Source organism: Lucilia cuprina, chromosome 4 (assembly GCF_022045245.1).
Source record: "Lucilia cuprina isolate Lc7/37 chromosome 4, ASM2204524v1, whole genome shotgun sequence".
In the NCBI taxonomy this organism is placed as follows: Eukaryota; Metazoa; Arthropoda; class Insecta; order Diptera; family Calliphoridae; genus Lucilia; species Lucilia cuprina.
In genome coordinates this window covers 64,425,554-64,447,111 of record NC_060952.1, presented here as the reverse complement: position 1 = coordinate 64,447,111, position 21,558 = coordinate 64,425,554, and the positions used below count along the sequence as shown (strand labels likewise).

Here is a 21,558-nt window from a genome sequence, read left to right as displayed (position 1 = left end):
TTATGCTACGAAAACACTTTTAGAGGTGTTGTATTCTTCAAAACTTCTTTATTACTATGTTAAAATTACATAGTTACTTCACAGTTATACTAATACAGTCATAACATCACTTTTATTCATTTATATGTACATTAGAGTGCTCCAAAAAAAACTAAGTTTCCAAATTTGTTTGGAATCCAAACATACAAAAAAAATACACAGCAAAACTAAAACTATACTATTATTTGCACTTTTTGTTAAAATAAAATAATTTTCCCTTTTGTTTTGCAAATATGTTTTTTAATGAATAGAAAAAAGTATTTAAAACGTTTTCAATTATATGAGAGTAGATTGTGAGTTATTGTACAATAATTTTTATGCGAATAATGTAAGTTTGAAATTTAAAACTAACACAAATTTTTTCCAAGTGCTTTTTAAAACGATTTTTTTTACGATAAACAAAAACAAAATCTACATCTCAAGTGTTGTTGTTTTACTCTTGCTTGTATACTGTTAAGAACAACAACGTATTGGTAGTGTTAAGCGCATATAAGTGTATAGAGAACACATTGTCTATAGCTAAGCTCATTTACAAAAACAAAAGAGTATTAAGCGCATGTTTAAAATACACTATGGTGAAGGGTATATAAGATTCGGCACAACCGAACATAGCACTCTTACTTGTTATTTATATATATTATATTTTTTATAATACCCAATTATTTTTTATCAATTTGCTGAATTAATGGGATTGCAAACGGGTTTTATTGAAATATGTCCAAATTGGCATGTTTTTAAAAAATCGGGGTCATTTTAAGGGTTAATTTTTTTCACTATTATTGTAAATATCCGTTGTTAATAAATAAATTTCTTAAGTTTTGTGATAATCTACCTAAAAATAGAATAAATTTCGATTAGTTTCCATCAAAAATTGCAAATATTACAAAAATTTGACCTTTGACCTTTAAAGTTTATGGGTTAATAACGTCTAAATTGCATGAAACTCTTGATTTTTATTTAGAAATATGTGGACTAATAAATTTACAAAAGGTTCCATTTAAAATACACAACAGTATAATAAAAAGGTTAATTTTGCAAAATATTACATAAAAATGGGTTTTTTGTCAAAATCCGCTGAATTCAAATTGCAGGTACAGGCAAACTATAAGAGGTATTGACCTAATTTTTTACTGTTTATTGCCTAATCTGTTGTCCATAAATCCCTATGAGTTGTCCCAAAAATATTGAAATTTGTTTAACAAAGTATCAAAAAAAACTTAAATTTAAATTTTGAAACGACCGTTAAAAATATCAAAATTTTTCGACCATAGCTGAGAACAGGTTTACGTTATTCTATAAGGACAAAAACTCATATTCAAGTAACTACAGATGTATTTTAAGTAATACAATTGTTTTATTAGAATATTTTCAAAAATATGTTTATTTTCTTATCACATTTGGAATTCAAGTGCTCTGAGACACGATAATGGCCTGGGGAATTTTTAATAACTTTTACATTTTTCAACCAATTTTTGTGTTCTTTTATTTTTTGTAACGCTAATTCTGTGTACATTACGATTCTTTGACAATAAAATGCAAAACAAATTGTTTAATGACAAAACTTCTGTGAAAACTGAAAAAATTGCATATTTTCCCCTTGTAAATGCATCTTCAAACTTCAGAGCCGTTGCGGCACCAGTTAATGTAATCTTATTGACCTAATTTTCAGAGCCGTTACGGCACCAGTTAACGTAATCTTATTGACCTAATTTTTTGCACGACTTATTTTTATAACCCATAGAACAATTCTGGTGGGGGACGGCCTGGAGGATAAAATTTTTTTCCTTCATACAAGCTTGGAGCACTCTAATGTACATGTTTTAGGAAATGTTCTGAATTATTGGAATGAAAGGTTCACCTTTCTCCTCACCTTTTTAGTGTTTAGGTGGGACTAAAACGGCTAACTGGACGTCGTTGTTGTTGAGACCTTCTGGGTTTCGTTGTGGCTTCTATTTATTTTTTAGTTACCACTCTTCTATTTCTATCTGAGGAATCAATAAGAGTTGTGCATTCTGGAACTTGGTCATTTGTTTGTAGCTCAGTATTTTAATATGCTTCTAAGGCAATACACCAATTTCTTTCAAGACTTGTGTTGTCCTCTTTATTGTATCTTCTTCCATATTGGCTCACGTGTTACCAAGTTATTTACCATTATTTAATGAAATGTTGTACATAACATTACCAACGCTTTCAATAACTCTTTCGGGACTCCAACAAAAATTGTTATTACCTTTATATAAACTTGCATAAACAGCATCCTACTCATTAAAATTCGTTTCATTCGTACCATGTTTATTGTTAAACTTTTCTGCAATTTTATTGTGGGGTACATTACTGTTATTATTTTTAAAAGATCTAAGATAATACGCATTTTTTGCCTAAAAAAACTTCGGCTGGTGACTTCTTGTGAGGTGTATTTGGGTTTGTTGTCGAACGATAATTTTGTAAAAACGTGTTTAAATATTCGCATACCGTGCGCTCTTCTTTTGATTTTTCTAGCATCATTTTAAAAGTATCGACAAATTTTTCGGCTTAACCATTTGACATTGATAGTATGGGCTGGAACAAAAAAGCTTAATACCATTTTGTTACATAAACTCTTCAAATTGCGTTGTCAGATACGACAATTTCCGGTAACGCGAAACGAGCAAAGACTTCTCGAAGAATTGAGTATTTAATTTTTTTGTTGATATAATTTCAGGCCATTTAGAAAGTGCGTCAACTATGATCAGAAAATATGAAGGCGTTGCCATGGTTCTGAAGGTATAGGCCATGGCTGAAGAGTCGTTTTTGTTGGCATTTTAGCAGCAGAGGCGCAATTGTGACAATTTTGAACCAAACGTTTTATGGCATAGTCTATATTCGGTAATGTAACTTCCCGCAATTGCCTGTGATCTCCCTAATTCTGTATGGTGAATTTGTATAAGAACTCTTTAACGGTAAATTGGTATACGCACAATTGGGACGAACGACGAATTTCGTAAAGCACGACGAAATAGTCGAAAAAAATTGTTGCGTAAATTCGTCGAATGGTACACAATCAAATTATTCGTACTGCGAATTCGTTTCAAAATTTCTTTGTTCGAAATTGGAAAAAGTAAGCAAAAGGAACAAAAATTATATTTTTTGTGAATCTACACGATTTCGAGATAATTTTAACAGCTTTAAAATTTATTCGAACACTATTTCGAAATTAAGAAATGTAAGAAATTGACCTCTAATAGATCTAAAATTATATTTTTGTGAATATCCACAATTTTGAGATTATTTTAACAGCTTCAAAATTTTTTCGAACATTACTTCGAATTTTCGAACTTTATTTTAAATATTCCAACATAGCATTGTTTTGTCATCAAGTGTACTCCAAACTGCCAAATTTCAGACAATTCGGGCCACAAGAACTAGTTTTAATGATAATAATATGAACTACATTTAATCTTATTCATAGATGCAATAAAAATCCGATATTTGGATGTCAAAAATAAACCGAATTCATTCAATGACATGATTTTTCACCAAAGTTTGATGTACTTCGAATATGTTATTTGTAGTGAATTTTCTACATCTCTTTCCTCACTTTTAACTGGGTTTTCACTTGTAAGGAAATATTTAGTTTATAAAAACGAATAATATATAATCGCATTTTTAGATGTGATTAGGTGTCGTTTGTAAAGTATGACATTAATTATTTTTTGCTGGGATATAACTACTTTGTTAAAATACGGTTTTAGATCCACGTTTTCTATTTTATCTGGTCAAGTTTTTTCAATATATTTAAAAACTTGTTTTCAAATGACATCTTTTTGTATTTCATACTTTACCATTTTATGTGTTATTGGTAATTTGTCTAAATTTTCAAATACAATTTGTTCAATTTCTTTTTCAAATTTAATAGCAAATTCGCTGTTGAGTAATCAAAAGGCTAAAAGATGAATCGCCCATCGTTGCAATCTATTTTGTTTGGTTCCATATATTGCAATTAACGGCTTGTGATCAGTTTGTAAATTCCAAATAACATTTTATAAAATTTCGTTACTGCAAAGACCAATACCAAAGATTCTTTTTCTATTTGGCTATAGCTTTTTCTGGCTGGGGTCACCGATCTTGAGGCGTGAGTAATGCTCTTTGTTGGATCATAATGAATTATGAGTAATTTTGACAGAAGATTTCTTTTAATAAAAAACATTTCATCATCGGGTTGTAAACATTCTTGATTTTTGACATAGCCTAGATATCATACTTAAAGAATTTGCATTTTTCAAATTTAATTTTAAAACCATAATTTATAGGACGTAGGACATTTTTGCTGTTGTTGCTGTGTTCGGTTATATCCTTACCTGATACAAAGATATCATCGATATATGATGCTACGTTTTCCATACTGCTAACATTTTGTCCATAATCTGGCTGGGAATGTTTTTACTCCAAACACCATACGATTATATTTATTGTAGGAAGATATCTAGACTCGTCGTTAACTTCAATTTGTAGGAATGCGTTGCTTATATTTGAAAAAATTTCTTCTGGCAACGGTAGCGGGTTCTGATGTGGTTCTAAAGCGTTGTTCAAACCTGTAGAAAAATTGGCACATGGTTTTTAAATAACCTCGTACCTTGAGTACCACATGTCTTAAGGATGGACTCGGTGATTTTTGATGCCAGTGCTTCGATCATAAATTCTTCACTCTCACATTTATTGGTTGCTTCTGATCTACATGGTGCCAAATTCTTCATCCATTGTTGCATTGCCAGATGATCTGGGAGCTTTTGATCTTTTAATTGTTGTAGCAGTAAATTTATTGTAGCATTTTTGTTGTGCTTTTTTTGTATCATTATAATTTACTTTACAATCAAAACAAAAATTAAGTGATTGATAAAACAATAATTATTTAATGCTTTATCTTTTTTATAATGATAAATTTATAGGTAATTCTTCTTTTTTACGTTTTTCAATAAATTTCCTTTACACTTTTTTCTCCTCGTCAAAAATCTTGTATTTTTCAAATCTTCTTTATTACTCTGTTAAAATTACATAGTTACTTCACAATCAAAACTTCATTTTATTATTACATATACATGTACACGTTTTATGTAATGTTCTGAAATATTAAAATGAAAGGTTACCATACAACAGGAAGTAAAATATTCTATTTACATAATTTTAAAGACAATACCTTTGGTTTTAAAACGAAATCAAAAATTATCCTGCACTTAAATAAATTTCAAAGTTATGGGTAATAATTCATAAAAAATAGCGCTTGAGTTAAAATATTCACTGTTATGTAATATGATGTTACCCAAAATATACATTCGTGAGCTGGCTAGTTTTCAAGAAAATTTTACCCACCTTTAAATAATCTTTGTTATATTTTATATTGGTTCCCAAAATATTTCTAGTCTATCGTTGGCCGTTCGTGAGCTAGGCCGCTTTAAATAAGCCCCTTTTTAGTTAATTTTTTTTAAATTTTACAGTACTTCTTAAACAAAATATAGAATATAAAAAGTTTTTTGTGCATATATTTAATTTTTATAAGTGAAAAACGTAAAAATTTTAAATATTTTGGAATATGACAATTATGAGCAGACGATTATTTATGACTAATACATCATTGAACACCTTTCATACGATACCCTATATTGGATATTTTGTTTCAAAACAAAAAATTTAAAAAATATTTCCAAAATACTTTTTTTAATTTGGTCCAGCTCACGAACGGTAATCACTAGACTTAAAATATTTTGGGAATCACCATAAAACAAAGCAAGGTAAATTTAACAAAAACAACGTGTTTCTCAATTTTAACATATTTTTAAAAGAAATAAATGGAAAAAATCATTGAATTGAGAAACACTTTTAAACCTTAATATATGTTGGGAATTTCATTAAAATCGGAGATGGTAAATCCGTAAACAGTTATTTTCTGTCCGTTTTGATATGCATTTACTGATTGCATTTATAAAAACATTATAATTTTTTTCATACTTTTTTATTGCTAAAATTTAAAATTCTATAATTTTTTCCTTTTTCATATATTTTTTAGTACTAAAAAAACTACTGTGCACCTTCAGTTTGATATTATTAAAACAAAAATTGAAATGTCAAATAATTAAAAACAAAAAGATTTTTTGGTTTGTGAAAATGAAGTAGCGTTGAGACGGCAACGCGTTTTACGCTTTTCAATTTAGTTCATATTAGCATATTTTTTATTATACACAAAACAAAATACAACTCTGATCAGCTGCCGATGCGCCAAAAGTTAAAAGTTGAAACAAAATTGAAATTTGTAGTTTTTTTTCCAACAATTTAATTAAATAATTTGTTTTCTTCCTATACAATTATGTATTTCCATTAAAATAGTCGAAAAAAGCTCTTACATAATCTGGGCTCTACATACCTTATTTCATGCCTCTAGGTTCAATATATTAAAAATTCAAAAAATATCTTTTGAAAAACAAGAGGACCTAAGTTCCCTTTTGAAAAACGATGAAGTATCAAAAAATCCTATTTTATAAGTTCATATAATCCGGTTCTACATACTTTATTTCATGTTTCTAGGTTCAATATTACAGAAAATCCAAAAAATACATTTTGAAGTATAAAAAGGTAACAAAAAGTCCCCTTTTATGGGTTCTCAGTTAATCCGGGCTCTACATACTAAATTTCATGTTTCTAAGTTCAATGTTATAAAAAATTATAAGTACCTTTTGAAGAAAAACAAAGTACCAAAAATTCCACTTTTAGGGGTTTTTACTTAATCTGGGCTCTTCATCAGGAGTGCCCAAAAGTTTCTTATGGAAGAGTAAATACCAATACATTTAAAGAAAAAAATATACAAGGAAAAAGAAAAAACATTTCATATACGTACACGAAAAAAAATATGATTTGCATTTTTTGTTAAAATAAAATAATGTTCCCTTTTGTTTTGCAAATCTATATTTTAAAGAATAGAAAAATTATCTGAAACGTTTTCATTTTTATGAGAGTAGATTGTGAGTGATCGCACAATAATTTTTATGTGAATAATGTAATTTTGAAATTTAAAACTAACAACAATTTTTTCCAAGCTTTTTAAAACAATTTTTTTACGAAAAAAATCTACGTCTCGTCAATGTTTACGACAGTGTTTTTGCTTTGCGCTTGCTTGAATACAGTAAAGAACAACGTATTGCTAGTGCTTAGCGCATACAAGTTTATAGAAAACACATTGCCTATGTATCAAGCAGAGATACAAGCCGAAACGGCTCAAATCGGCGGCGGCTGGCCGCCGGTAATATTTTTCCAGCCGTGCCGCCGCCGTCTTCATTCGGCTCAAAATCTAAGCCGGCTTAAACGTAGCCGCTAATAAAGATTGGAATCACACATGTATTCGGAAAATAAATTCACCAATTTGAACGGAGTTGCCACTATTTTAAATTATTATTGCAAATTGAAATGTGTTGCTATACAATATTGTGCTAATATTAAAATTGTGAAAACTACTATAAATGTTCATTTTTCTGTAGAAAAAACTTATATAGAGACAGGTTTCTATATAACAGACTATTATACAGAGATTTTTCAATATAATAAATGCTTGTAAGGTCAATTTCTTAAAAAAAGGTTAAATTGAGCCTACAATTAGGCCGCCGCCGTTATTTTTCATTTTTATTTTCATATTTTTCATTTTAGGTTGTTGTTGTAACAGCTTAAACTATACAATTTTAATCCGGGGGTTCTGTATTTAGGTCCAAGCCAAGAAATTGGGCTACTTCAATGGGGTTAGTCCATAAATCCATTTGTTTCGATATATTAGTAACAACTTTAAATGCGTACAACGTACAATTCTTAACTTTAAAATTATATTTTTTTGCTAATATCGGATATATACTATAGATATACATATTTCATAATATTTTATGGAAATAAATTAATTTTATTTTTTCTTTTCATCTGTTTCTTTATATTCTTTGTGTACAACAAACAAACAACTGATTCTGTACAGAATGCGCGGCCAACGTCGCGCTTTGCTTAAGGTCTATCTATTATATGCATACACTATCTAAAGTCAGCTTAAGTAACTGTGCTAATACATTGAAACATATGTGACAACCCACTAAGACCTGGTTTACACTGGGAAATTTTGTTGAGAAACTCTTGATTTGTGGTGTGTGAAAAGAGATGTTTGATAATTCTTTTCTCTCACACACAAAAATTTCTTGGGATATTCTGAAGGAATTATCGACAAATCTGATAAAAGTCGGACAAATGTCTGAAACTATACCTGACATTCTTCGACATTTCGTTCGAAAGTCTGATCAAATATAAGAAATCTGATAAATGTGTGATAAAATAACAGACATTTCGTACAAATGTTTGTTTAAATTTAAGAAAAATTGGATAAATGTTCGACAGTTCGGACAAAATCTGATCAAGTATATGAACATGTCCTGTCTATTCCGAACAACGTCTGATGAAAACTATTTTCATATATATAATTTCTTTTGGTTTAATTTTATTAATTGTAATAATAATTTATAACACTTCCATTATTTATGACTTCTTAAGAGCTCATAAATAAACATAGAAACTTATAGATTATTTTTAAAATTAATAAAATTAAACATAATACTTACGTAAATTTAAAATTATAATATTTATCCATAAAAAAGTATGTAATTTTTTGCTAATTTTTGTGTATTACCAAGGTTTTAAGAAATTTAAAACAATAATCATGACATAGCACAGGGGGCAGAATGAAAATTTTTTGGAAATAAATCTGGCATTCTAAACGGCTGATCCGATCGAGATAAAATTTGGCGTGAGCGTAGCCAAGGAGTATTCGAGTTTAAGGTTTTGAAGATAAGCCCCGCAGATGCCCCAGGACGGAGCTGTGGCGGCTCAAAGTAGGGTACCTACGACATGTAAATTTTTAAACTCGTGCCATTTTTTTGTTTTTCACCCAAATACTATTATTTATATTTTTTATATTTTCTAAAAGCGCTCGACGAGATCTTAAAAAAACATGCTTGGACGTACTACTTATCTCTTATAATATCCGAGTTATAGGCATTTAAAAATTTATTGATACAAAATTTACATACCTTGGTCCGCCTTTTTTTGAATACCGGGCGTAAATTTTGGACCAATTTTTTTCTTGTTAGTTAGATAACAAAATTTCCAATATTATACGAAAAAGATCAATATCATTTACAGATCCAAAAATATACGTTTTTTAATTTAAGAATTCAAAAATTTTAGATTTTTGCCAATTTTTTGCCCAAAATGTGTCTTAACTCGTTTATTTTAATAAAATAAAAATTTCTTTAAGAACATATAACAATTTTATAGTTTTCTAAAAGGTATCTTTACGCAGAACGCTTTGCGCGAAAAAACTTGTCCAATTTTTTGAAAATTGTGGCCACTGCGTCCTTCCGACTATGACCTATTTTTTATCAAACTTCAACTTTGGGGACATGTTCTAAAATCCCAAAGCTGGATCAGAAAACTGAAAGCAGTTTTGGGAAACCACAATATGTTTTCTATTTACTTCCAAAAGTATTTTCCCAGCTTGAAAGAAATGTGGACCCTATGGGCAAAAATGTAAAAAATCCCTTTTTGGGATTTTCGTTCCTATTTTTGGGAATTGCGGGATGCCCGTGTTGATTTGTTTTTAATTGTACTTTACAATACAAATACTTTGTTTGAATTTTATGTTATTAATCAATGTAGTTTGTTATCATATTTAATGTAAAAAATATATTTGTCACTTGCTGAAAAACTTTTGTTGAATAAACTTCATTTTTGTATAAAATATAAAAAATATATTGTGCTTGTTGTTATTGGTATTTGTTTGGCCTTTATATAAAAAGGAAGATTCCAACAGGTTATGGGCCTATAAATCTTTGTAAAAGGTGAAATATAATATCCAAGATGAGTTCCGGTTTCCAAATAGAGAAATTGGATACAAACAATTATGAATCTTGGTGTCTTCAAATGAAGAGCGTGTAATTCATAAAGAATTATGGAAAATTGCAATAAAATTTTCTTTAAAAACATATAACAATTTATAGTTTTCTAAAAGGTATCTTTACGCAGAACGCTTTGGCGTCAGCGGCGAGGGTTGTTGTTGCTGCTGAAGATGTTGTCTTTGCAGCGGTTGTTGTGATTGCGGTGGGGAGGGTGGAGTTGTGGCGTAAGATGACGACGATGACGATGTCGATGCTGCCAATGAATTTCGTCGCTGTTGTAGGCAGCATGGGGCGACAAAAGTCTCCGACCACTCCCGATGATGATTTAGTCCAGAGCAGTTTCTGAGGTGACACCAGCCCAAACAAGTGTTGCACCTTAATTGGGTGGACATATGGTGCAACCGGTTCTGGCAAACTGTACAGAACCATGGTCCGGGATTTAATTCGATTTCTGCACGGACCAATAGGATACGGAGCAGCAATGCCGGAAGATGTTGCTCCGTTTGTAAAAATGTGTAGTTGTTGTTGTTCATTTTAGGTCGGCGGCGGCGGCTTGAAGAAAATATCGGCGGCATCTAAATTAATAAAGTAATAATAGTCTGTTATATAGAAACCTGTCTCTATATAAGTTTTTTTCTGCAGAAAATGGACATTTATAGTAGTTTTCACTATTTTAATATTAGCACAATATAGTGTGGCAACTCTTTCTTAATTTGCCATAAGAATTTAAAATAGTGGCAACCCCGTTGGTGAAATTGGCGATTCCAATTTCAATCAGCGGCTACGTTTATACCGGTTTAGCTTTTGAGCCGAAAGAAGTCGGCGCCGGAGCGGCTTTTAAAATATTACCGGCGGCCAGTCGCCGCCGATTTGAGCCGTCTCGGCTTGTATCTTTGGTGCATAGGGCTTGGACACCTTTGCTCTACATACTAAATTTTATGTTTCAATCATGATGTAATAAGTAAGGTGAGAGCGTTTAGGCAATAACTGCAACAAACACAATATTTTATGTTTGTTTAGAGTATGGGTTTTGTCAAAATGAAATTTCTAAAATTGAAAAATAATAAATATTGGAAAGAAATTTTGTTGTGTATTTCACAATATTACATATAAAACCGGTTGTTGCATTTAAATTGTATTCGCAGAAGGACGTCTTATTGGTGCTTCATCTGATATTCATTTGGAACCCTTTTATCAGCATTTTCATTCATAATTTTTGATTTGAATTTTTTTTCGTTTGAAAACACAAATTTAATTTTTATGTTTATGTATTTTTGACAAAACCCACCCAATCACTTTTTACAATAAACAAACAAAAATCAGCTGCCTTGATGATTTCACCTTACTTAGTGCATCCTGGTTTCAATATTATAGATAATATTGAAACCATAATTTTTGAAAAATATAATTTTTGAATTATCTATTTGAATAGAAAACCAAAAAGTCCCCTTTCATGGGTTCTCAGTTAATTCGGGCATACTTAATTCCGTGTTTCTATAATACTTTGGCTAAGTGATTTTAAATAATTTAGTTAGTTAAGATATGTATTCTCGAGATTTATGGAGTCTTCAAAAAACTAATTTAAAATAACAGGACAGACATTCGGTGCGTGATTTTTTTTACTGCGAAAAAATAATGACGTAGTTTCTCAAATTTTTTAATGATCTATTCGACTATGCTATACCAACTTGCATATATACAACAAATGTCAATAGTTATATCCCTAATATACATATCGTCCCTGTTTTATTTATGAGTACTATGGCGATACTTTAGAAAAATATGCCTCTTCGCGGATTCGTTTACTAATATATTTAATACGTATTTTAAAAAATTAATCAATTTTTTACGCGCTTTAGCACAATTCAAAAAAACTCCACATAGGACTTTTTGGAAAACAGTTTTTATATTGAAAATGTTTTCCTATGTCGTGCACAGATTTGAAGATTTCTTTCGAAATATGACTTAAGAGACTTTATGGTTTTCAACTTCATCCATAAAATATAAATAAAGAACTAAAAGTCCCGGTTCCAATGATACAGTTAAAGGTGATGGGTATCAAATCTTTTCATGTATCGCGATTATTGTTTTTCGCACGATTTTAAATGTTATTACAACTTTTGTAGGGAATACAATTATTATTTTGCGATTCATCATTTGATTTTGAATTATTTTGTTTTAGAATATCAGTTAGATTTATACTAATAAATATATTTTGATTTATCTCAGAATTGCGACTTATTATCATAGCATCTGTTTATTCAAAATTTTAAATTGGTCTAGAAGTTGCAATTTCATTTTCAATTTGAAATTTAATTTTGTGGACTTAATTCACTCACACCAAATTTTATAAAAATTGGAATGATAAATAAAGCCTACTTCGTTTTTTTCATATAAGTACCGCAAGTGTTTTAACTAAGTTCCTATAAAAATAAGGATTGATTTGTTCGTCCCAAAAAATGATTTTAAGTTGATCAGTGCACCAAAAGGTGAGTTAGGATCCAATATTTACGGTATCAGGTTAACTGGTATAAGTAAAATAATATTATGACGCATTTATGATTTAAATCAATATAATTTGAAACACATAGTACTTTGTGCTAACTCCTAAACCAATAAAGATGTCTATAAATGCTTCGTGCACATAAATACAACCAGTAGAAGTACAAATTGCAATAATAAAAAAATCGAAATATTCCACGTAGTACTAATATTCAAAATAGGGACGATATGTATTATTATTTAAAAATATTATAATAAAATTAATTCATTGCATTCTTTTAAATTTAATTATCTTAACTTATTTTTTTCGGTTCAGTCTGTCTGTCACATACATATTTGCATATGTATGCATATGTATGTAAGAATTAAAATTAAATACTAAAAAGCAAACAATAAAAAATAACAATTTAATCTAGTTAGAGGGAAATCATAAGGTAGTTGTATAACAGATGTACAATATAAAAATTATTCCCAATTTATTGTAGTGTACTGTTCTATTTAGCTGGACAAATTAAATTTTAGCTTGAAACTGGACAAGTATCAGAAAAGCTGGACAATCAAACCAGGCTTGCAACCCTATACAGTTTGAGTATTTTCTAGATTAATCATAATTTTCCATTTATCAAAATAAGCCTTTAATTCATTAAGAGCAATTTGATGTTGGAGATAATATTAACTGCATACTTATGTGTCCGAGCAAAGAATGATACATCAACATCGGCGAATATTGACATAACGCTATTGGAAATTACTGGAACAATTGCTGCATTGGTGACAAACAAGAGCCCTGAGGGCAGCCAGCTGAAATATTAATTTCGATATTCATTAAAATATCTATTTTATTAAAAGTTTCGTATTATTTTAACAATTTCGATAAAAAACTTTGCCTTTTTAATTTGTATATTTAACCCATTGTGACATACTGAGTCGAATGCAGCTGTTATATCGAGTAAGACCATACCCGTTGATTTACAAATATTAGAATTATTTTTCAACAATTTTCTAATTTTTAATAAGGTCTGAGTAGTGTTGTTTTTTGTTCCGAATCCAAATTGTTGTGTAGATAGTATGTTATAATCATCAGTGAAAGCAACAATATTTTCCTTCAGAATTTTCTCAAGTGGGAAGATTTTTATTTATAAATTTGGTAAAACGTGGCCAACTTGCCTTGTTAAAATCTTCTTTTTTTTATACGAACACTACGGGCATTTCATGGTATTAACTTGATGTTATTGTTCATTTATAAAAAAAACGATACTTACAGCTTTTTAGATTTGATATTAATTCAAATGTAAAATCTTTTAATTTTTCAAATGAAAACCCATTATTATTGTTATTAAAATTATTGTTGATGGATTAAGTGAATTGTTGATTATAGTTCATTCTATATGTATTTGAACGATTATCCACACTTCGATTTGGAATATTTGGAAATTTATTGTTGTAGTTTGTATCATTATTAAATGATTGCATTCTTTTTCTAGGACTCTTTGGTTAAGATCGTTGTAGAATTTGTTTATATTTCTCTACTTGAACATTCAGGCGACATTATGATCAAAAAGAAAATACCATAAAAAAATAAAATACCGTAAACTTTTTTGTACATCAAAAGTAAGAAGAAAATTATGACTTTACAATAATGCAAGACTGTAAATACCTTAATAAACATTAATTTGTATATGTATATACAAACATAAAACGAATCTACAAACATAAAACGAATCTACAAACATAAAATGAATTTAATTAAAAATAAAACTTACAATGCAATTTAACTGCTCTCCAATTGATTGGTATGAATATTTTTTTACTTCGATTCCGTTATTTACTTCATGTTCATGGAAATTATGGGGTAATTTTGAATCATCGATAAATAACATTAGTTCAAATTTTGTTATTATCAAATAAGCAAAAAATACAGGATTGTAACTTATGTCCGAACCTCTTAAATTTAGAAACCCTAAAAAGAAAAAAATAGTCATTGTCATTAATATGTAGTTGTGCAAATTTTTTAAAGCAAAAGAAGTTGTTAAGAAATCAAAATCCGACATAAGATGAAAATCACAAAAAGTATTTTAAATATTTAAAAGTCCCAATACATAGTTTCGATAAAATATTTAAATTATTACCACAATATATATACAATTGTTCAATTCACAATTGATGGTGTATGTAGTAAACATTTTATTTATTAGTTTAAAATGTGAAATACATAAAATAATTTTAAAGTCATAGTTTAGGTAAACTATGTATAAAGTTAGTTAAGAAAATTTGAGTTTCTTTATGCTCAGTTTTTAATTGCTAAGTAATATGTAATTTGGCCTCGAAGGCTTTGTATTACTTGAATGAATAAATAAATAATTTCGGTTTGTTTGATTAATTTAATATTACTTGATTTTTTGACATTGTTATGTATGTATGCTTAGATTTTTTTGAGAACATAAACTTATGACTTGCTGCAAAGATCTGTTCACAATCTAGTAACACACAGTGGGGCAGAATGTAAATTTTTTGGAAATAAATCTGGCATTTCTAAACGGTTGATCCGATCGGGATTTTTTTGTTTTTCACCCAAATACAAAGATTTTTATATTTTCTGAAAGCGCTCGACGAGATCTTGAAAAAACATGCTTGGACATACTACTTATCTCTTATAATATCCGAGTTATAGGTATTTAAAAATTTAGTGATACAAAATTTACCATACCTTGGTCCGCCTTTTTTTGAATACCGGGCGTAATTTTGGACCAAATGGATTCAATTTTTTCTTGTTAGTTAGACAACAAAATTTCCAATAATATTCAGATCAATATCATTTACAGATCCAAAAATATACGTTTTTTAATTTAAAAATTCAAAAAATTTTAGATTTTTGACGTTTTTCTGCCCAAAATGTGTCTTAACTCTTTTATTAATAAAATAAAATTTTCTTTAAGAACATATAACAATTTTATAGTTTTCTAAAAGGTATCTTTACGCAGAACGCTTTGGCGTAAAAAACTTCCGAATATGACTTTTTTTTATCAAAATTTCAACTTTGGGCGACATGTTCTAAAATCCCAAACCTGGGATCAGAAAACTGAAAGCAGTTTTGGAAACCTCAATATGTTTTCTATTTACTCCAAAAGTATTTTCCCAGCCCTGAAAGAAATGTGGACCCTATGGGCAAAAATGTAAAAAATCCCATTTTTTGGGATTTTCATTCCTATTTTTGGGAATTGCGGGATGCCCTATGAGCTTTTCAATTTTTTTTTGCATTTTCTTATTTGCAATGACAAATTTAACAAGCGTTGAAGATTTCATTGAGTTTAGTTCATAAAACTATGATTTATATCAAAATTTTAATAGGGTCGCAGATAGCTACAACAATTTAGTCCATATTTATCCCTTAATATCTTTTTTAGTTAGATATGGAAATTCTCGACCCTTTACAAAAAATTTCAAGCCAATATCTCAATTACATTCAAAAATATGTTCATTTAAACCTGTATCCTTTAATTTCATATTTTTCATTTTTTAGTATTAAATATGACAGAACATGTTTAAATCTTATAATTGAAAGGTCCTATTGCTTATGCTTAAATTTTCAGAAATGTAAAACTATTTTTTACCTAAATTTTTTCGACAGATCATTTCGTTCTGTTTCGTTTATGATCATGTAGGTAAAAATATACAGGTAATGATAATTTCGATTCATTCACTAACAAGAAATATCAATGACTGAATTACAGGTTATAGTAATATAGTCCTAAATGTTAATAGGTAGACAGTTCGTAATTTTTTACTTTGGAATACCTGTATCGGAAATGACAAGAATTGGTATATAAGTAAACTTCTCAGATTTCAAAAGGGCCAGAAATAATTGAAGACATTTCAAATTATATAAAAACTACATATAGTAGAAAAGTAGACAAAACAGGCATATCAAAAATTGAAAACTTTTTAAAACTTTTTGATGTAAAAAGTAAGTCTGTGGATGGAAATCAAAAGAAATTTCGATTAAAATTTTGTAGTTGGATGGAAACTACTACGGAAATCTCAACTTACAACACATCAGCAGGAGCGCCCTGCAAGTCATACGAATACTTATGTTCAAGGTCAAAAAAAAAGAGGGTCACACAAAAACTTTTTTCAATCTCAAATGAGGAAATTGATGATACATTTAACGAAATGCTGAAAAAGGAAAACCAACCTATGGATGCCGTACATATTGCAACTATTCTTCCTAATGCATCACCAAAACGACTTAAGCGAATTGTGGAAAGTATACCAACTCCAACATCACAATCAAATTTTACTGAAGAGGAAGCAATAGCGCTTATGTTGGAACTGGATCTCAGTCGAAATAAGTACCAAATATTAAGGAAAGCTCTGCATGAAAAAGGACACAATATATTACTATCATACAAGGCGATCCAGGAAAAAAAAAACTATCCTACCATCACCTATTGCTATTAATGATGTGGAAGCTTGTATTGATATATCATCTTTGCTCGAAAACACAGCATCAAGAATTGTGTCAGACATTTCAGAAGATCAACTAAGGAAAATTCATAACTCTGATGTTGTCTTAATGTGTAAGTGGGGATGTGACGGTTTATCAGCACTTCCAGAATACAAACAAGCTTGTGGAAGTCGGACATTAGCAGACTACAAAAGTGTATTTATGTCATCATTAGTGCCATTACGAATTCGTTCATATTCCCTTAATCCATCATCGTCAAGCATCGGAAATTCATTTGAAGATATATGGATCAATACAACTCCGGGTTCAAAAAATTTTTGTAGACCCATTGGATTTAAATATATAAAGGAGTCAAAGAAAACAACAAAAGATTTAGTGGAATATTTAAAAGATGAAATAAATGCACTGGAGCCCATTTGCATAAAAATAAAGGAATTCTCTATTAACGTATCATATCAGCTAAGCTTAACAATGATTGATGGAAAGGTCAGCAATACCATAACAGAAACTTCTTCCTTCTGGAGATGCTCAATATGTAATGAGAAAAAGTCTCAATTCTCAAATATAAACAAAAGCAGAAGTATTAATGAAGAAGTCCTGTCTTTCGGAATTTCACCACTTCATGCCAGAATACGATTTTTGGATTACTTTTTACACATAGCATACGACCTCAAATATAGAAGTGTGCCAGAGAAAAGCAAAATCCAAGAAGAATTTAAAGTTCAGATGGGATTAAACATCGACAAACCACTTCCAAGTTGCGGTAGTACAAATGACGATAATACGGCGAGAAGGTTTTTTCATGATTTTGAAATTACTTCAAAAATAACTGGAATCGACAAGGAGTTGCTTCGAAGAGTTAACACTATTTTAATGACACTGAATAGTAAACATAAAATTAATGGAAATCGATTTGGGGAATATACATCTGAAATTTCTAAATTATTGTATCTCTGTATCCATGGAGGGAACTAACACCAATAGTACACAAAGTATTGTGGCATGGTCAAATAATAATTGAATCGAATATTCTTCCACTTGGAGAGTTAACAGAAGAAGCCCAGGAAGCGAGGAATCGAGATTTTAAGCATGTTCAACTTTTCAGCTCAAGAAAATGCTCCAGGCAATCACAGAATGAAGATATTTTTAATCGTTTACTTCTATCTTCGTTCTTTCAACTATGCGAAAAAGATGGATTTGTTATGAAACTCTATCATCTCAAAACGAGGAAGATTTAAAGGGCTTATATTACCTTCTGGCTATGTATACCGATATGACAGATTATTTTATAGAAAATAAGTAGTGTAAGGAATTAACTATATAAGTAGGTTATAAGAATTAATTGTATTATGTTTAAGATAAACAGTTCAAATAAAAAAGCTATTATACTCACTGATGATATTGTATTAAATTGTGTTTTACATTTCGGTGGGCGGGAAAGGTGGTTTGTGTGGGGTGATTTAGGTGTTGTTGTGCGTGGCTCATAATAAAATTATATTTTTTTATTGTATATTAACTAAATAATTTTTTAAAAATTGTCTAAATATTTTATTCAACACCAAATGTATGTTCTGTCATACTTAATACTAAAATATGAAAAAGATGAAATTAAAGGACACAGGTTTAAATGAACATATTTTTGAATGTAATTGAGATATTGGCTTGAAATTTTTTGTAAAAGGTCGAGAATTTCCATATCTAACTAAAAAAGATATTAAGGGATAAATATGGACTAAATTGTTGACAAAATCTTTATTTATGAACAAAACTCAATGAAAACTTCAACGCTTGTTAAATTTGTCATTTCAAATAAGAAAATGCAAAAAAATTAAAAACGTCAAAGGGTATCCCGCAATTCCCAAAAATAGGAATGAAAATCCCAAAAATGGGATTTTTTACATTTTTGCCCATAGGTCACATTTCTTTCAGGGCTGGGAAAATACTTTTGGAATAGAAAACATATTGAGGTTTCCAAAACTGCTTTCAGTTTTCTGATCCCAGCTTTGGGATTTTAGAACATGTCGCCCAATTTGAAGTTTTGATAAAAAATAGGTCATATTCGGAATTACGCAGTGGCAACATTTTCAAAAAATAGGACAAGTTTTTACGCCAAAGCGTTCTGCGTAAAGATACCTTTTAGAAAACTATAAAATTGTTATATGTTCTTAAAGAAAATCTCAAATTTTTTGAATTTTTAAATTAAAAAACGTATATTTTTGGATCTGTAAATGATATTGATCTGAAATTTTTTGTATATTATTGGAAATTTTGTTGTCTAACTAACAAGAAAAAATTGAGTCCATTTGGTCCAAAATTACGCCCGGTATTCAAAAAAGGCGGACCAAGGTATGGTAGATTTTGTATCACTAAATTTTTAAATGCCTATAACTCGGATATTATAAGAGATAAGTAGTATGTCCAAGGGCATCCCGCAATTCCCAAAAATAGGAATGAAAATCCCAAAAATGGGATTTTTTACATTTTTGCCCATAGGTCCACATTTCTTTCAGGGCTGGGAGTAAATAGAAAACATATTGAGGTTTCCAAAACTGCTTTCAGTTTTCTGATCCCAGCTTTGGGATTTTAGAACATGTCGCCCAATTTGAAGTTTTGATAAAAAATAGGTCATGTTCGGAAGGACGCAGTGGCAACATTTTCAAAAAATAGGACAAGTTTTTACGCCAAAGCGTTCTGCGTAAAGATACCTTTTAGAAAACTATAAAATTGTTATATGTTCTTAAAGAAAATTTTATTTTATTAATAAAAGAGTTAAGACACATTTTGGGCAAAAAAACGGCAAAAATCTAAAATTTTTTTAATTATTAAATTAAAAAACGTATATTTTTGGATCTGTAAATGATATTGATCTGAAATTTTTTGTATATTATTGGAAATTTTGTTGTCTAACTAACAAGAAAAAATTGAGTCCATTTGGTCCAAAATTACGCCCGGTATTCAAAAAAGGCGGACCAAGGTATGGTAGATTTTGTATCACTAAATTTTTAAATGCATATAACTCGGATATTATAAGAGGTAAGTAGTATGTCATGTTTTTTTTTTAAGATCTCGTCGAGCGCTTTCAGAAAATATCTTTGTATTTGGGTGAAAAACAAAAAAATGGCACGAGTTTAAAAATTTTACATGTCGTAGGTACCCTACCTTGAGCCGCCACAGATCCGTCCCTGGGGCATCTTCAAAACTTAAACTCGAATACTCCTTGGCTACGCTTACGCCAAATTTTATCCCGATCGGATCAGCCGTTTAGAAATGCCAGATTTATTTCCAAAAAATTTCCATTCTACCCCACTGTGAATTGTGAAAAGTGAATTGGTACAATGTACAACTTGATGGTGAATACAAAATAAACGAAACATTTCGTAAACGTTTTTACAATCTATAAAAAATTTTAAATCGTTTTGAATATGAGCAAAACAGAATAAAATACTTTTTAAGTGAGAAAGAGCGAAAACAAAACTATTTTATAAAAGAATCATTCAGTTGTGTTTGATTTCATTTATTTTTTTATAACTTTACCATACACCAAAAGTGGGTACGGTATTATGCGTATTAGGTGATGTTTGTAACACCCAAAAATATATATCCTACACCTTAAAGTATACCAATCGGCGTAGAATCACTTTCTGAGTCAATTTGGCTATGTCCATCTGCTTGTATGTTACAGGTGTCAATTTTTAAGATAATTTAATTAAATTTGGCACATACTCTTTTCTCGTCCATGCCCGACTATACATTCATAATTGTTATTATTACTGTATTTCACGTAGACATCTACAAAATTGAAATACAAATCTTCTTTTAATTTTACTCAGAATTGTAATGAGCAAAACATTCAAGAAATGTTTGTGAAAATGTTTTGATCCCATTGTTTTCTTTTCTAGATGGTTGTTTAGGTTCTGTTTCTGTTTTACTCACTGCTCACTACTCACTGGACTTTATAAACAGCTAAACGGCTGAACCGATTTTTCCAAAAATTTTACAATCTCTTCCTGTATATTTTAAAGGAACTATAGGCTACTTTTTACTTCAAAATGTCAAGTGGGAGACGTGCCACGCCTACATTCAAAATAAGTTTTCTCAGTTTTTGTATAGAAAACTGAGAATATTTTTGGACAAAATGGGCGGAATGGCTATAGTGAGCGTGGCAACTGCCATATTAAGAAAATATTAAATAAGTATATTTGAGAAAATATTTGAGAAAAGAAAATCCTCAAATTTTTGCCGGAATCGGACTAGCAGTATTGGCGTGGCACCTCCCATATAAATTCAATACAAAAATTCGCCTTTCAGAGGAACTATTTAGTTGCCAATAACTAAAGGTATGATTTTATAATGCCGATAACTTGTTTCTAATTATTATATTTATATTGAAAGATAAGCTGGGAGAACGATTTTCTTTTCCTTTATCGATATCCATGAACTAAAATACAATTATAATAACTAGAAAAACGTTACCTGCATTATAAAATCCTACCTTTAGTTATTAGCAAGCTGTAATAATGGACCTAAGAATTTTAAAATTTTGCACAAAGAACTTTAATATGCATCTAAAAATTTTAGGTAGTAAATTGGCGGATTACCAATGGG

At 29.7% G+C, this 21,558-nt stretch overlaps 1 protein-coding gene across 5 annotated transcripts in view; it reads right to left on the bottom strand.

Annotated features, from left to right (window-relative positions):
- Positions 1-21,558, bottom strand: part of LOC111683220 (xaa-Pro aminopeptidase ApepP) — a 388,046-nt gene that overhangs the window by 353,453 nt on the left and 13,035 nt on the right. For all 5 annotated transcript variants that reach the window (XM_046949780.1, XM_046949783.1, XM_046949779.1 and 2 more), the window contains exon 4: positions 14,252-14,448. In XM_046949780.1, coding sequence (XP_046805736.1) covers positions 14,252-14,448 — 197 coding nt within the window. The remainder of the gene's footprint in view (positions 1-14,251; positions 14,449-21,558) is intronic.